General features: G+C 37.3%; 1 protein-coding gene across 9 annotated transcripts in view; it reads left to right on the top strand.

The window, feature by feature from the left end:
- The window catches only part of LOC110464388 (dedicator of cytokinesis protein 1-like), a 98832-nt gene that overhangs the window by 1848 nt on the left and 81004 nt on the right, over positions 1 to 15980 (top strand). For all 9 annotated transcript variants that reach the window (XM_021519664.1, XM_021519601.1, XM_021519609.1 and 6 more), the window contains exons 2-4: positions 2331 to 2414; positions 13890 to 13986; positions 15174 to 15270. In XM_021519664.1, coding sequence (XP_021375339.1) covers positions 2331 to 2414; positions 13890 to 13986; positions 15174 to 15270 — 278 coding nt within the window. The remainder of the gene's footprint in view (positions 1 to 2330; positions 2415 to 13889; positions 13987 to 15173; positions 15271 to 15980) is intronic.

The raw sequence follows: 15980 nt of genomic DNA, 5'->3' as shown, positions 1-15980 counted from the left end.
AATAATATGTAAGTTACAAAAGCTTCATATTGTAACATCATAATTATATATCTTGGATGTTATCAATATGAATAAAAGGACAAAACTTATGCAAATATAAATATTGTATCTTATTTTTTAAGTAAACATATTCGTTTATGTATTTTGATTTCATTTATTTGTATATATCATATAGTGATCTATGATTCTAATAATCCCAGGTATATTGGGCTATTGGAATTGTGAACCCCTGCAGACATTTGAATGTTGTAATTGGTTAAGGGGAAATGCTGGAATTATAAACATTAGAGTGAATATGACTGACAATGAGTATAAGTTGTATAATTCAACCACGTTATGGAGGACCAACAATACAAGTACTCAAAACAGGATGAGACTGCAGTGTAGCCTTGATCTTAGCAGTGTGTACATACATATACAGTATACTGTTTATATTTACATTGCGTTTGTATACAAACCATACATGTATATATATTGATCATGACATGCTAGCTAGTGATCAATAGCACAAAATCGCTTACTCACCAGTGACATTTTTATATTCCAGATATATCATTTGATGTATATAAACAAGCTGACAATGTCTATGATTGACAGTCTATGTCTTGACTCTCTACATGTGCTGACTGTGTACTGATCGAGCTATGTTTTGACTGCATGATGTTTTGACTGGACATATAAACATGTATGTGTCTATGTTTTGACTGTGTGTGTGTCTATGTTTTGACTGTACATGACTGTACATGTCTGTTTGGACTGTGTGTGTGTCTATGTTTAGACTGTACATGTCTATGTTTGGACTGTACATTACATGTCTATGTTTGGACTGTACATTACATTTCTATGTTTGGACTGTGTGTGTGTCTATGTTTGGACTGTACATTACATGTCTATGTTTTGATTGTTTGTGTATGTGTGTAGACTGACTACATTTGTATGTGTTTTTGCAGTCAATTTATGTGAATTTGTGCAGTCAGATATGAAAGCATACTGTCCAAATTAAATTCATCTATGGGTAAATTAAAATCTTCCCATGAAATTTACTTATCTTTTACATCTTTATATTTAGCAATGATTAATGCATTAATAGATATTTATCTTGGATAATAAAGTTGATTGGCAACAAACATAAGATGTGGTAAATCTGAGGAATTTAAACAAAGATTGGGAGTGCTTTGATCTACTGCTTTAGTTTCACACCCCACTCTATACATGTATAAACAATATGTAGTGACCTTTATATGTGATGTCTGTATGTGCTACTGTAGCAGGGTGGCATGCCATGATCACTTAAGTCATTAAACTTCAACATATACACACTGTTTATCTTTACTGGCTGCAGACACTTGCCTGTGTTTATATTCCTGGCATATGCATGCTGACAGCTTGTTTTAATGGCATTTAAACGTCAAAGTAGCAGCTGACATTTGATACCAGACACAATGTTTTTCAATATATATAAATTTAAAGCTATCATTCTAGCTGCAGTTTTTGCAACAATGCACATGCAAGCAGTGGCATCCTGTATCGTACCGTAGAAAACAGTATAGCCTGTTAACAGAACTACCTGTACTGTTGTGAAGATGTCAATCAATGATATAGTATAAAGGCACATGTACAGAGTGTACATATATACTCTCACTGATTTCAATGAAACACCATTCTGAGTCATGGCACCTGACATGGTCACAACATAGGTGTACGGCATGCAAATGAATCAGAAGATATATTGATCATAGTAAACTAAAACACAGTTAACCTGATATCTGTTATAATAAAGATGCTTACATACAAATCAATATTATATAATTATAAAAATGCCTTTCTGTACTTACTATTCAGTAAGCTTTAAGTTATTACCGGATGAACTGATCTTTCATCCGAGTCCAATTTTAAAATACTATGCTATTTATTTTATATGATGATGATGAGAGACTTGGAAATTTTACAAACTATTTAGTGGAATTCATCAATGATAATTATTAATTGTCTTTTATTTTATCGGGATCATCTATTCTTAGAATTGAGAATTTACACACTCTAACCACAGGTTTATGAATACAGATTCGTTATAGACTTACTGAAATTTGCATAGACCAAAAACATTTTATTTATTACAACTGATAACATGACATAAAGGAAATATGTTTCATTACAAAGAACTATTTTACAGAACATTTCTTCCCTCAGTACCATATTTATTAAATCATACACATGGTAGGAAATAATAGAGACAACTTGGTCTATGAAGTAAATAACTCCTTTGGTTAAGTTAAAACACTGATAATCATATATATTCAAATAATTTGATGTGAATTTGTATGTTTTAGCTGTCTACAACTTCCATCTGGACCGACGTCCCTGTCTGAAGCTGAGTGTGGGTGAATCTGTGCACATCTTAGAAGAGACTGAAGGTACTTATAACTGTATATAGTCTTGCAACGGTTTACACTGTTCTCGTCCCACACATAGATTAAGTATAATCCATCACCCTGTACACACAACAGAGGAAATAGCCTCATCCCTTGTATGTATTAAGTACCATCATTTCAGCCTGTCAATGTATACAAACAGAGGAAATGGGCAGTAAGTACACATGGGGTTCAAGTACATTATCTTGGTATTAACACATTAGTTGGTGTGGGTCAAAGGAAGTATTAACTTGTGTGGGCCAGTGTATATATATAGAGCTATGTCCAACTGGATCCCTGATCTGTATTAACTTTTGATCAGTAAGGTCCAAACCTCCCACAGTCAATAATGTATATTACTGTTTACAGCCATCTGTCTAAATCTCCCACAGTCAATACTAAAGATTTCTCTCTGTTTACAGCCATTAGTCCAAACCTCCCACAGTCAATACTGAAGTTTTCTCTATGTTTACAGCCATCAGTCCAAACCTCCCACACAGTCATTACTGAAGATTTTTCTATGTTTACAGCTATTTGTCAAAATCTCCCACAGTCAATACTGAGGATTTCTCTCTGTTTACAGCCATCAGTCCAAACCTCCCACAGTCAATACTGAAGATTTCTCTATGTTTACAGCCATCAGTCCAAACCTTTCACTGTCAATACTGAAGACTTCCCTCTGTTTACAGCCATCGGTCCAAACCTCCCACAGTCAATACTGAAGATTTCTCTGTTTACAGCCATCAGTCCAAACCTCCCACAGTCAATACTGAAGATTTCTCTCTTGTTAACTGCCATCAGTCCAAACCTTTCACTGTCAATACTGAAGATTTCTCTATGTTTACAGCCATCAGTCCAAACCTCCCACAGTCAATACTGAAGATTTCCCTCTGTTTACAGCCATCAGTCCAAACCTCCCAGGGTCAATACTGAAGATTTCCCTCTGTTTTTAGCCATCAGTCCAAACCTCCCACAGTCAATACTGAAGATTTCTTTGTTTACAGCCATCCGTCCAAACCTCCCACAGTCAATACTGAAGATTTCTTTGTTTACAGACATCCGTCCAAACCTCCCACAGTCAATACTGAATATTTCCCTCTGTTTACAGCCATCAGTCCAAACCTCCCAGGGTCAATACTGAAGTTTTCCCTCTGTTTTTAGCCATCAGTCCAAACCTCCCACAGTCAATACTGAAGATTTATCTATGTTTACAGCCATCAGTCCAAACCTTTCACTGTCAATACTGAAGATTTCTTTGTTTATAGCCATCAGTCCAAATCTCCCACAGTCAATACTGAAGAAGTCCAAACCTCCCACAGTCAATACTGAAGATTTCCCTCTGTTTACAGTCATCAGTCCAAACCTCCCAGGGTCAATACTGAAGATTTCCCTCTGTTTTTAGCCATCAGTCCAAACCTCCCCCAGTCAATACTGAAGATTTCTCTATGTTTACAGCCATCAGTCCAACCCTCCCACAGTCAATACTGAAGATTTCTCTATGTTTACAGCCATCAGTCAAAACCTTTCACTGTCAATACTGAAGATTTCTTTGTTTATAGCCATCAGTCCAAATCTCCCACAGTCAATACTGAAGAAGTCCAAACCTCCCACAGTCAATACTGAAGATTTCTCTGTTTACAGCCATCGGTCCAAACCTCCCACAGTCAATACTGAAGATTTATCTATGTTTACAGCCATCAGTCCAAACCTTTCACTGTCAATACTGAAGATTTCTCTATGTTTACAGCCATCAGTCCAAACCTCCCAGGGTCAATACTGAAGATTTCCCTCTGTTTTTAGCCATCAGTCCAAACCTCCCCCAGTCAATACTGAAGATTTCTCTATGTTTACAGCCATCAGTCCAACCCTCCCACAGTCAATACTGAAGATTTCCCTCTGTTTACAGTCATCAGTCCAAACCTCCCAGGGTCAATACTGAAGTTTTCCCTCTGTTTTTAGCCATCAGTCCAAACCTCCCACAGTCAATACTGAAGATTTCCCTCTGTTTACAGTCATCAGTCCAAACCTCCCAGGGTCAATACTGAAGTTTTCCCTCTGTTTTTAGCCATCAGTCCAAACCTCCCCCAGTCAATACTGAAGATTTCTCTATGTTTACAGCCATCAGTCAAAACCTTTCACTGTCAATACTGAAGATTTCTTTGTTTATAGCCATCATCTCTATGTTTACAGCCATCAGTCCAAACCTCCCAGGGTCAATACTGAAGATTTCCCTCTGTTTTTAGCCATCAGTCCAAACCTCCCACAGTCAATACTGAAGATTTCCCTCTGTTTACAGTCATCAGTCCAAACCTCCCAGGGTCAATACTGAAGATTTCCCTCTGTTTTTAGCCATCAGTCCAAACCTCCCACAGTCAATACTGAAGATTTCTCTCTTGTTAACTGCCATCAGTCCAAACCTTTCACTGTCAATACTGAAGATTTCTGTGTTTATAGCCATCAGTCCAAATCTCCCACAGTCAATACTGAAGAAGTCCAAACCTCCCACAGTCAATACTGAAGATTTATCTATGTTTACAGCCATCAGTCCAAACCTTTCACTGTCAATACTGAAGATTTCTTTGTTTATAGCCATCAGTCCAAATCTCCCACAGTCAATACTGAAGATTTTTCTGTTTACAGCCATCGGTCCAAACCTCCCTGATCTGTTAGCGATTGTCTTTTTGGTGTATAGACAGTTTTTGATATATATTGCGGATATGTTCTTTGGAGGTAAAAAAACATTATTTGTTGTTTTACTACATGGCAATATATTTATGTTTTTTGCAGATTTTGTTAAATTGTTACTTTGTAAATAAACAGATTCATTTAAGCAACTTTAACTGCAGCTAGTGTCCTGCTGCTGAAGTTCTTAGGCCAGACAAAATATATTCCATCTGAAAGTTTGTGTCAAAATCGATAAACGATTATATCAATAAGTGTCTGGTCTGGTTGGCCGGACTGTTTTCAATGATGTCAGCTGTTTGTCCACTTGACACGGTTGATGGTTACTGGTTTAGTGTCTGTACCTGGTCATGATGTGGTATATACATATGTACATTGTTCTGGTGGCTTGTGTCTGTACCTGGTTATGATGTGGTATATACATATGTACATTGTTCTGGTGGCTTGTGTCTGTACCTGGTCGTGATGTGGTATATACAGATGTACATTGTTCTGGTGGCTTGTGTCTGTACCTGGTCGTGATGTGGTATATACAGATGTACATTGTTCTGGTGGCTTGTGTCTGTACCTGGTCATGATGTGGTATATACAGATGTACATTGTTCTGGTGGCTTGTGTCTGTACCTGGTCATGATGTGGTATATACAGATGTACATTGTTCTGGTGGCTTGTGTCTGTACCTGGTCATGATGTGGTATATACAGATGTACATTGTTCTGGTGGCTTGTGTCTGTACCTGGTCATGATGTGGTATATACAGATGTACATTGTTCTGGTGGCTTGTGTCTGTACCTGGTCATGATGTGGTATATACAGATGTACATTGTTCTGGTGGCTTGTGTCTGTACCTGGTCATGATGTGGTATATACAGATGTACATTGTTCTGGTGGCTTGTGTCTGTACCTGGTCATGATGTGGTATATACAGATGTACATTGTTCTGGTGGCTTGTGTCTGTACCTGGTCATGATGTGGTATATACAGATGTACATTGTTCTGGTGGCTTGTGTCTGTACCTGGTCATGATGTGGTATATACAGATGTACATTGTTCTGGTGGCTTGTGTCTGTACCTGGTCATGATGTGGTATATACAGATGTACATTGTTCTGGTGGCTTGTGTCTGTACCTGGTCATGATGTGGTATATACAGATGTACATTGTTCTGGTGGCTTGTGTCTGTACCTGGTCATGATGTGGTATATACAGATGTACATTGTTCTGGTGGCTTGTGTCTGTACCTGGTCATGATGTGGTATATACAGATGTACATTGTTCTGGTGGCTTGTGTCTGTACCTGGTCATGATGTGGTATATACAGATGTACATTGTTCTGGTGGCTTGTGTCTGTACCTGGTCATGATGTGGTATATACAGATGTACATTGTTCTGGTGGCTTGTGTCTGTACCTGGTCATGATGTGGTATATACAGATGTACATTGTTCTGGTGGCTTGTGTCTGTACCTGGTCATGATGTGGTATATACAGATGTACATTGTTCTGGTGGCTTGTGTCTGTACCTGGTCATGATGTGGTATATACAGATGTACATTGTTCTGGTGGCTTGTGTCTGTACCTGGTCATGATGTGGTATATACAGATGTACATTGTTCTGGTGGCTTGTGTCTGTACCTGGTCATGATGTGGTATATACAGATGTACATTGTTCTGGTGGCTTGTGTCTGTACCTGGTCATGATGTGGTATATACAGATGTACATTGTTCTGGTGGCTTGTGTCTGTACCTGGTCATGATGTGGTATATACAGATGTACATTGTTCTGGTGGCTTGTGTCTGTACCTGGTCATGATGTGGTATATACAGATGTACATTGTTCTGGTGGCTTGTGTCTGTACCTGGTCATGATGTGGTATATACAGATGTACATTGTTCTGGTGGCTTGTGTCTGTACCTGGTCATGATGTGGTATATACAGATGTACATTGTTCTGGTGGCTTGTGTCTGTACCTGGTCATGATGTGGTATATACAGATGTACATTGTTCTGGTGGCTTGTGTCTGTACCTGGCCATGATGTGGTATATACAGATGTACATTGTTCTGGTGGCTTGTGTCTGTACCTGGTCATGATGTGGTATATACTGATGTACATTGTTCTGGTGGCTTGTGGCGTATTTTGTTCAATGAATATGTTATAGCATGAACTAGTACTCTAGCTCCAAGGAACCTTAATTAAACACTTAAGATGATCTCAGCCTTATAAGTTAATCTTTAGGATATATTTCAAAATTCAAACAGAATTTTAATATGTTTGTGCTGTACTTTAATTGTTTAAGACATTCTCAATTTTAATTTCTCAACCTGAAAGTTTTATGTTCTGTTCCAAATTAAACTGAAAGGCCCCACTGCTAGCTTTAAACTTTTTTTTTTTTTTTTTTTTTTTTTTTTTTTTACAGTTCGTAATCATAAACATCGCAACATTGAAAATCATTCAAGGTTTTTATAGTCCCCTGCAGAAGCGAGTGGAGAGAACCTAATATTGATAAGTTTGCAATCTTTTTTTCCATTGCAAGTAGATCTCATATAATAGCTTGTCACCTTCAGTGCCAAATATTGTATAGGAGTATGTCATAGGATGTTGTATACGGGAGTCGTTTGCCCCAATATATAAACAGTTATGACCCTTTGTTCACCTTTCACCACCTAGAGTGAATGTTCTATCACCTACCATTGTGAAATTTGTACGCCAGTATCAGAGTACCTCTTGAGATGGCAGAGAGTTGTGAACTGGATATGCCCTGATAAATACAGAGTTATAGCCCTTTGTTTATTTTTATACTAATATTTGTCCAAAAGTGAGATACCATGCCTTTTTGATATGGTAATAAAAACGCTGATGTTGTATATACAATGTATATATATACGTAGTAAACACACATGAAGTCAGTATAGAATTTAAAAGGAAAAACTGCAGGTATATGTAATGGTTGATAAATTGTTGAAGAGGTTACATGTGGTACAAAGCTATAAACGATAATAGCTTTAGATCAATACTTTTGTCCTAGCAAGTAGTGTGTGTATGTAGGGCACCCAGAGGTGAACGGGAGTACATATATATGTATACTCTGGTAGGGAAGAAATTGTCATAGTAATTTGAAAGTACCTTGTATAAAATACATATCTTACAGGAATCCCAATATTCATATATATTGTATATATATGTATACACATACATTCATTGAATTGGCTGTGGGGAAATTAGCTTAACAATATATCAATGATTTCTTGTTATTTCAGTGATGACCTATGTATATATATTTTTGGTTTCTTGCTATTTCAGTAATGACCTATATATGTATAAATAGTTATGATTTCTATTTCTTGCTATTTCAGTAATTAATGACCTATATGTATATATAGTTTTGATTTCATGCTATTTTAGGAATGACCTTACAATAATGAGGATTGCAGGCCTGATGCATGCTAGTTCAGTAATGACCTTACAATAATGATGATTGGCCTGATGCATGCTACAATATCTAAAGCAACATCATAGGATTAACAATTAAAAATGAAAATGAAAAAATATGTTTTCCCTTAATTTGAAGTTGATGTCATATAATTGCATATCTTTGTATATATCTTGCCTAAACATATGTTTAGGACCAAATCTCATAAAAAAAAAAAATGATAGATACTTTAAATATTAATCTTTTTTTTGAAAATAAAGGGAAAAAAAGATGGATTTTTACACATCAATTTATAATGCTGATTCTTTCTTATTCATGTTATTCTCAAAACATCCAGGAAATACATGAACCCTAAATAATCACACAAGCCAAGGAGGTTTTTGAAATGAGTCTGTTCACTGATAATGTACATATTTAATGTGTTTCAATGTAACATAGATGACCGGCTTTGCTGATTTATATCACACATCAGATAATTACTATAAATCAATGAACCTGATGATCATGAGGATACTTCACCAGAGTCCCTGGTCATATTACCTTGGTTATATTTTCTCCTTTATTGATTTCCCTCCAATAAAATGCAATTAAATTTAAACTTTAAGTTAGAAAAGGATCCCTTATTGATCCTGGTGTCCTGTGGGAGTTTAAGTGGGGCCATGAGAATGTGTTGGTTATCTGTCTGGCGACATCCCATCAATCAGTTATTCACGTTTCCATGGTTACCTTTATTCTCTTATCAGTGAGTTGAGAAAATTGCTTGTTTTTTCCATTTAACATGATGATTTGTTAGATTAATAACAGGTGCGCGTGGCAAACATTCTAGTTCCCAGTGCACGTTAGGGATATAAACCCTGTACCGATATGTGTACCTAACTTCTTTATACAGTATAGTTGGAGACACACTTGTACCAAGCTTCATATTCATGACACATGGATTTTCCAATGCATATTTTCATCAGTGAAGACTGCAGTAAAAATTATAGACAGAGAAAATTGGCAGTACATGTATTTGCATTTTTTCTACAAGTTAGATTTTTGCACTTGCATTTGTAAGAGTAAACTCTTACTAATACTCATCTTACGCACCAAAAACATTCCTGTAACATGAAACATCCCTATAGAAATTTGCTAACATCTTACTCCCTCAGGCTCAGTAATAATTAATCCTGAAACATGAGACTGTTTTTTTAAACAAGAAACATCAACTCTGAGACATGCTTTATATTTCAAAGATTGTTCATCTTGATTAAAAATTATCATTATAATTGTGGATACCTGACATTAGAGAGCTATGTGGATACCTGACATTAGAGAGCTATGTGGACACCTGACATAGGAGAGCTTTGTGGATACCTGACATTATAGAGCTATGTGGATACCTGACATTATAGAGCTATGTGGATACCTGACATATGAGAGCTTTGTAAATACCTGACATTGGAGAGCTTTGTGGATACCTGACATATGAGAACCATGTGGATACCTGAAATTGGAGAGCCATGTGGATACCTGACATTGGAGAGCCATGTGGATACCTGACATAGGAGAGCTATGTGGATACCTGACATTGGAGAGCTATGTGGATACCTGACATAGGAGAGCTTTGTGGATACCTGACATATGAGAACCATGTGGATACCTGACATTTGAGATTCATGTGGATACCTGACATTGGAGAGCTATGTGGATACCTGACATTGGAGAGCCATGTGGATACCTGACATAGGAGAGCTTTGTGGATACCTGACATATGAGAACCATGTGGATACCTGACATTTGAGATTCATGTGAATACCTGACATTGGAGAGCTATGTGGATACCTGACATTGGAGAGCCATGTGGATACTTGACATTGGAGAGCTATGTGGATACCTGACATAGTAGAGCTTTGTGTATACCTGACATTTAAGAGCTATGAGGATACCTGACATAGGAGAGCTTTGTGAATACCTGACATATGAGAACCATGTGGATACCTGACATTATAGAGCTATGTGGATACCTGACATAGGAGAGCTTTGTGAATACCTGACATTAGAGAGCCATGTGGATACTTGACATTAGAGAGCTATGTGGATACCTGACATTGGAGAGCCATGTGGATACCTGACATTAGAGAGCTATGTGGATACCTGACATTAGAGAGTCATGTGGATACCTGACATTGGAGAGCTTTGTGAATACCTGTCATTAGAGAGATATGTGGATACCTGACATTGGAGAGCTATGTGGATACCTGACACTGGAGAGCCATGGGGATACTTGACATTGGGGAGCTATATGGATACCTGACATAGGAGAGCTTTGTGAATACCTGACATTTGAGAGCTATGTGGATACCTGACATTGGAGAGCCATGTGGATACTTGAAATTGGAGAGTTATGTGGATACCTGACATAGTAGAGCTTTGTGAATACCTGACATTAAAGAGCTATGAGGATACCTGACATTGGAGAGATATGTGGATACCTGACATTGGAGAGATATGTGGATACCTGACATTGAAGAGCTATGAGGATACCTGACATTGGAGAGATATGTGGATACCTGACATTGAAGAGCTATGTGGATACTTGACATTAGAGAGCTATGTGGATACTTGACATTGAAGAGCTATGTAGATACAATGTACCTGACATATGAGAACTATGTGGATACCTGACATTGGAGAGCTATGTGGATACCTGACATATGAAAGCTTTGTAGATACATGACATCAGAGAGCCATATGGATACCTGACATTAGAGAGCCATGTGGATATCTGACATTGGAGAGCTATGTGGATACCTGACATTGGAGAGCCATGTGGATACCTGACATTAGAGAGCCATGTGAATACCTGACATTAGAGAGCTATGTGGATACCTGACATTGGAGAGCCATGTATGTGGATAGCTGACATAGGAGAACCATGTGGATAGCTGACATTTGAGAGCCATGTGGATACCTGACATTTGAGAGCCATGGTGATACCTGACATTTGAAAGCCATGTGGATACCTGACATTAGAGAGTCATGTGGATACCTGACATTAAAGAGCTATGTGGATAGAGAACCATGTGGATACCTGACATTATAGCTATGTGGATACCTGACATAGGAGAACCATATGGATACCTGACATGAGAGAGCTATGTGGATACCTGACACTAGAGAGCTATATGGATACCTGACATTGGAGAGCTAATTGGATACCTGACATTAGAGAGCCATGTGGATACCTGACATTAGAGAGCAATGTGGATACCTGACATAGGAGAACCATGTTGATACCTGACATTGGAGTGCCATGTTGATACCTGACATTAGAGAGCTATGTGGATACCTGACACTAGAGAGCTACATGGATACCTGACATTAGAGAGCTACATGGATACCTGACATTTGAGAGCTACATTGATACCTGTCATTTGAGAGCCATGTGGATACCTGTCATAATGCAATTAAATACAGTGCTGTAGGAAAACAATCCTGTCAGTATTTTATGTACAGTTCTATAGTGTTCGAACAGAAAGAAAGGGTGGACACATATTGATGAGGAAGTACATGCACCTATTTACAGTTTAACAGCAATCAGGATAAAACCAGAACATTCTTGTTTCTGTATTTACTTGAACCTAAACGTACATCTAACAACTTAAACAGACTGAATAATTTATCATGTAAGTTTACAAAAAAGGCCAGAAATATGTGTATCATTCTACTAAAACAGAATAGGAAAGTACATGTATGTGATGATTTCCTGGTACACATATTAAGAGCATATGTATACATGTGTGTTAGGTTTTTTGTATTATTGGAGGCTGGCCATGATTAATGAGCTTATATATTTCTTTATATACATGTATATGTGGTGACTGTGCAATGCTGATCTGTGACAGTGTCATCTTCAATCTTACATGCTCTGTCGATCTGTCAGTAAACCACTGGTCTGGGTCTCATTGTCAGACTGAGAATTTATAGGGTCAGAGGTCAGGTACAGCCTTCCTCCCATCCCCATGTAGGACAATTTGATAAGTTGATTGAGATGTATGGAGGATTACATATGATGTAGTTAGGGGTAAAGGTTGGATGCATCCATTTGTAGTTAGGGGGGAAAGGTTGGATGTATCCATTTGTAGTTAGGGGGAAAAGGTTGGATGTATCTATTTGTAGTTAGGGGGGAAAGGTTGGATATATCCATTTGTAGTTAGGGGGGAAAGGTTGCATGTATCCATTTGTAGTTAGGGGGGAAAGGTTGGATGTATCCATTTGAAGTTAGGGGGAAAGGTTGGATGTATCCATTAGCAGTTAAGGGGGAAAGGTTGGATGTATCCATTTGAAGTTAGGGGGAAAGGTTGGATGTATCCATTTGTAGTTAGGGGGGAAAGGTTGGATGTATCCATTAGAAGTTAAGGGGGAAAGGTTGGATGTATCCATTTGTAGTTAGGGGAAAAGGTTGGATGTATTCAGGAACACTAATTCCTTGTCTACAACATGTCATTACAGTATAATTGCATAAATAGGATGTTACACCCCAGCCTTTATCACTACAGTTATATATGTACAGCCCATCTGTCTGTAGGAAAAGTATGTCCAGACAATTCCATCAATAAAACTGTTTACACATGGTTGGTTCCTTATGTACATGAAGTTGTGCAAAGTTTTTAGTTTCAATTGTTTTCTAAGAGTTATTGCTCTTTTTGTGCTGCGGAGTTTGGAGTACTGTACATGTCCAGACATGTACACATCTCTAAAACTATCAGACCGATTGCTATGAAACTTTTTGGGAGGAAAACTCATGTCGATTGACTGACAATAAAGTTCCGTGACTCATGGTAGCTGAGGTCCTATATTATATAAAATTCATTTACATTATTGTATTATTAAACCAAACCGAAAAATTAAGAATAGAATAAAAAAGATCTATGAGGGCAAGTGATACGTCCCTGTAAAAGTGATAGATAACTATGTTCAATAATAAGCCCACTCCTTTTAACTTACAAATGGAAAACATTTAGATATCATATAACTCCTTTCTGAGGACTTACAAGGTTTTCTCAGGACAGATACAGTAATGAAATGTTTTATAATTAAGACCTTTCTCAGGACAGATACAGTAATGAAATGTTTTATAATTAAGAATTTCAACAGCTTTAGAAAATGTAAGTTGCATCAATACAAAGTTTCCCTGTTGTTTATTTCAATTCTGAAAACATTCTCTTTTTTCTTAGAACCAGGTTAGCATGATACTTCCTTGTGTTTTGTATAAATTACGTGTACTTGACTTCAGATGTGCTCTGAGTTTTTATACATGCAAATATATACTTAGATTATCTAGGTCATCTCAGAATGTTAAGTGTGAATATTTTTATTTTTAGGATGGTACTGGGGCTACACCACGCGGAACAAGAACCAGCGAGGGGTATTTCCCAAAACCTATGTACATATAAAGGAAGCAGCTGTGCTTACTACAGGGTAAGGGGTCATCTCAAAATATAAAATATAACTTACTACCAGGTAATATAAGGGGTCATCTCAAAATACAACTTGACTGTGTCTATATATGGGATGACTGACATTACCTTACTGGTACATTACCTTACCGGTATATTACCAGTCTATAACATCATAAGGAAAGGCAATTTTTTTTTTTATATATAGAAATAAATATACAATAATTATGTTTTATTGAGAAAAGATGCATGGTGTCAACTCATGAGTTATTTGTATAACATGATGATTAATGTTATAATTGATCTATATGTAAATACATATACTATATGTTACTAGACCTTGATACATTTGTAAGTAAAGCTGAACATTTATAAAACCCACGCCGGTGCTGCTATTCATAAAAATGTTTTTGAGTACAAATTTGAACACATCAACATGGGTTATATATAAAAATGTACTCATAGCCCTACCTTTATCTTATCCTAATGCATACATATAAATATAGTCGAAAAGATGTATATGACATGCATATCAAATCTGGATTATGTTGATTATCATCAATATAGCAGAGTTATGTGTAAAGGTCACAGGGTTACGTTACATGTTTTTGAAAAAACAATTTAGGATCCCTGTGTCACTGCCAAAAACTGTAACTTAGCCATGGAAACTGTTCCTCTGGCATTATTATAGCTTTAATAATTCATTGCTGAAAAGAAGACCAGATCTTGCTTTTATAAAAAATAATGAAGACGAAATAAACAAAATATGAACAACTGAAGTGTTTAGAGTGTAAAAAGCAGCGGGGATAGACCAGGAATCAAACACTGAGCCTCATATTGTTATTCTGTTACTTTAAATTTGACCAACTGAGCTAACGAAAGTGTCCCAGCTAAATTGTGCAACAGTCGGTTAAATCCAGAACAAAAGTAGGGGAGGTTAGTGCACATAAAACCACACTGGAATTCTCTAGTGATTTACCACCAGTGGGACCAGGATCCTTAACATTCAAACTTACCACCAGTGGGACCAGGATCCTTAACATTCAAAATGCTGTTTTCAGTGTCAGTGTGTTGAATTGACCACAATGTATTGCCAATAAATATCACTACTACAAGATATTGTTAGAGCGCTATGTTATAGGACAATTATGGGTTTTGTTGCTGAGTTAGATTAATGACAGAATTAATTTTTCATGTTGCAATTTTCAGCTCACTTGAGACCATTGCACCAAAGGAGCTGCCATTGTCCCAGGAGATCAACTCTGTACTACGAGAATGGCATGTTATGTGGAAACAGTACTTTGTGGTATGTTTATATCAACTAGGGTCGGGGGTTGTTATGTGGAAACAGTACTTTGTGGTATGTTTATGTCAACTGTAGTCGCGATCAGGGGGTGTTATATGGAAACAGTACTTTGTAGTATGTTTATATAAACTGGGGTCGGGGGTCGTTATGTGGAAACAGTACTTTGTGGTATGTTTATATCAACTGTGGTCGCGATCGAGGGGCGTTATATGGAAACAGTACTTTGTAGTATGTTTATCTCAACTGTGGTCGGAGGGTTGTTATGTGGAAACAGTACTTTGTGGTATGTTTATATCAACTGTGGTCGGGGGTTGTTATGTGGAAACAGTACTTTGTGGTATGTTTATATAAACTAGGGTTAGGGGTCGTTATGTGGAAACAGTGCTTTGTGGTATGTTTATATCAACTAGGTTGGGGGGTTGTTATGTGGAAACAGTACTTTGTGGTATGTTTATATCAACTAAGGTTAGGGGTCGTTATGTGGAAACAGTACTTTGTGGTATGTTTACATGAACTGTGGTCGGGGGCGTTATGTGGAAACAGTACTTTGTGGTAAGTTTATATCAACTGTGGACATTGGTCATTATGTGGAAACAGTACTTTGTGGTATGTTTATATCAACTAGGGTAAGGGGTCGTTTTTGGAAACAGTACTTTGTGGTATGTTTATATAAACTAGGGCTAGGGGGTCGTTATGTGGAAACAGCACTT

The sequence above is a fragment of the Mizuhopecten yessoensis genome, unplaced genomic scaffold (genome assembly GCF_002113885.1).
Source record: "Mizuhopecten yessoensis strain PY_sf001 unplaced genomic scaffold, ASM211388v2 scaffold1539, whole genome shotgun sequence".
NCBI lineage: Eukaryota > Metazoa > Mollusca > Bivalvia > Pectinida > Pectinidae > Mizuhopecten > Mizuhopecten yessoensis.
The sequence above is the reverse complement of the archived record's forward strand: the minus strand, read 5'-3'. Positions and strand labels throughout refer to the sequence as shown.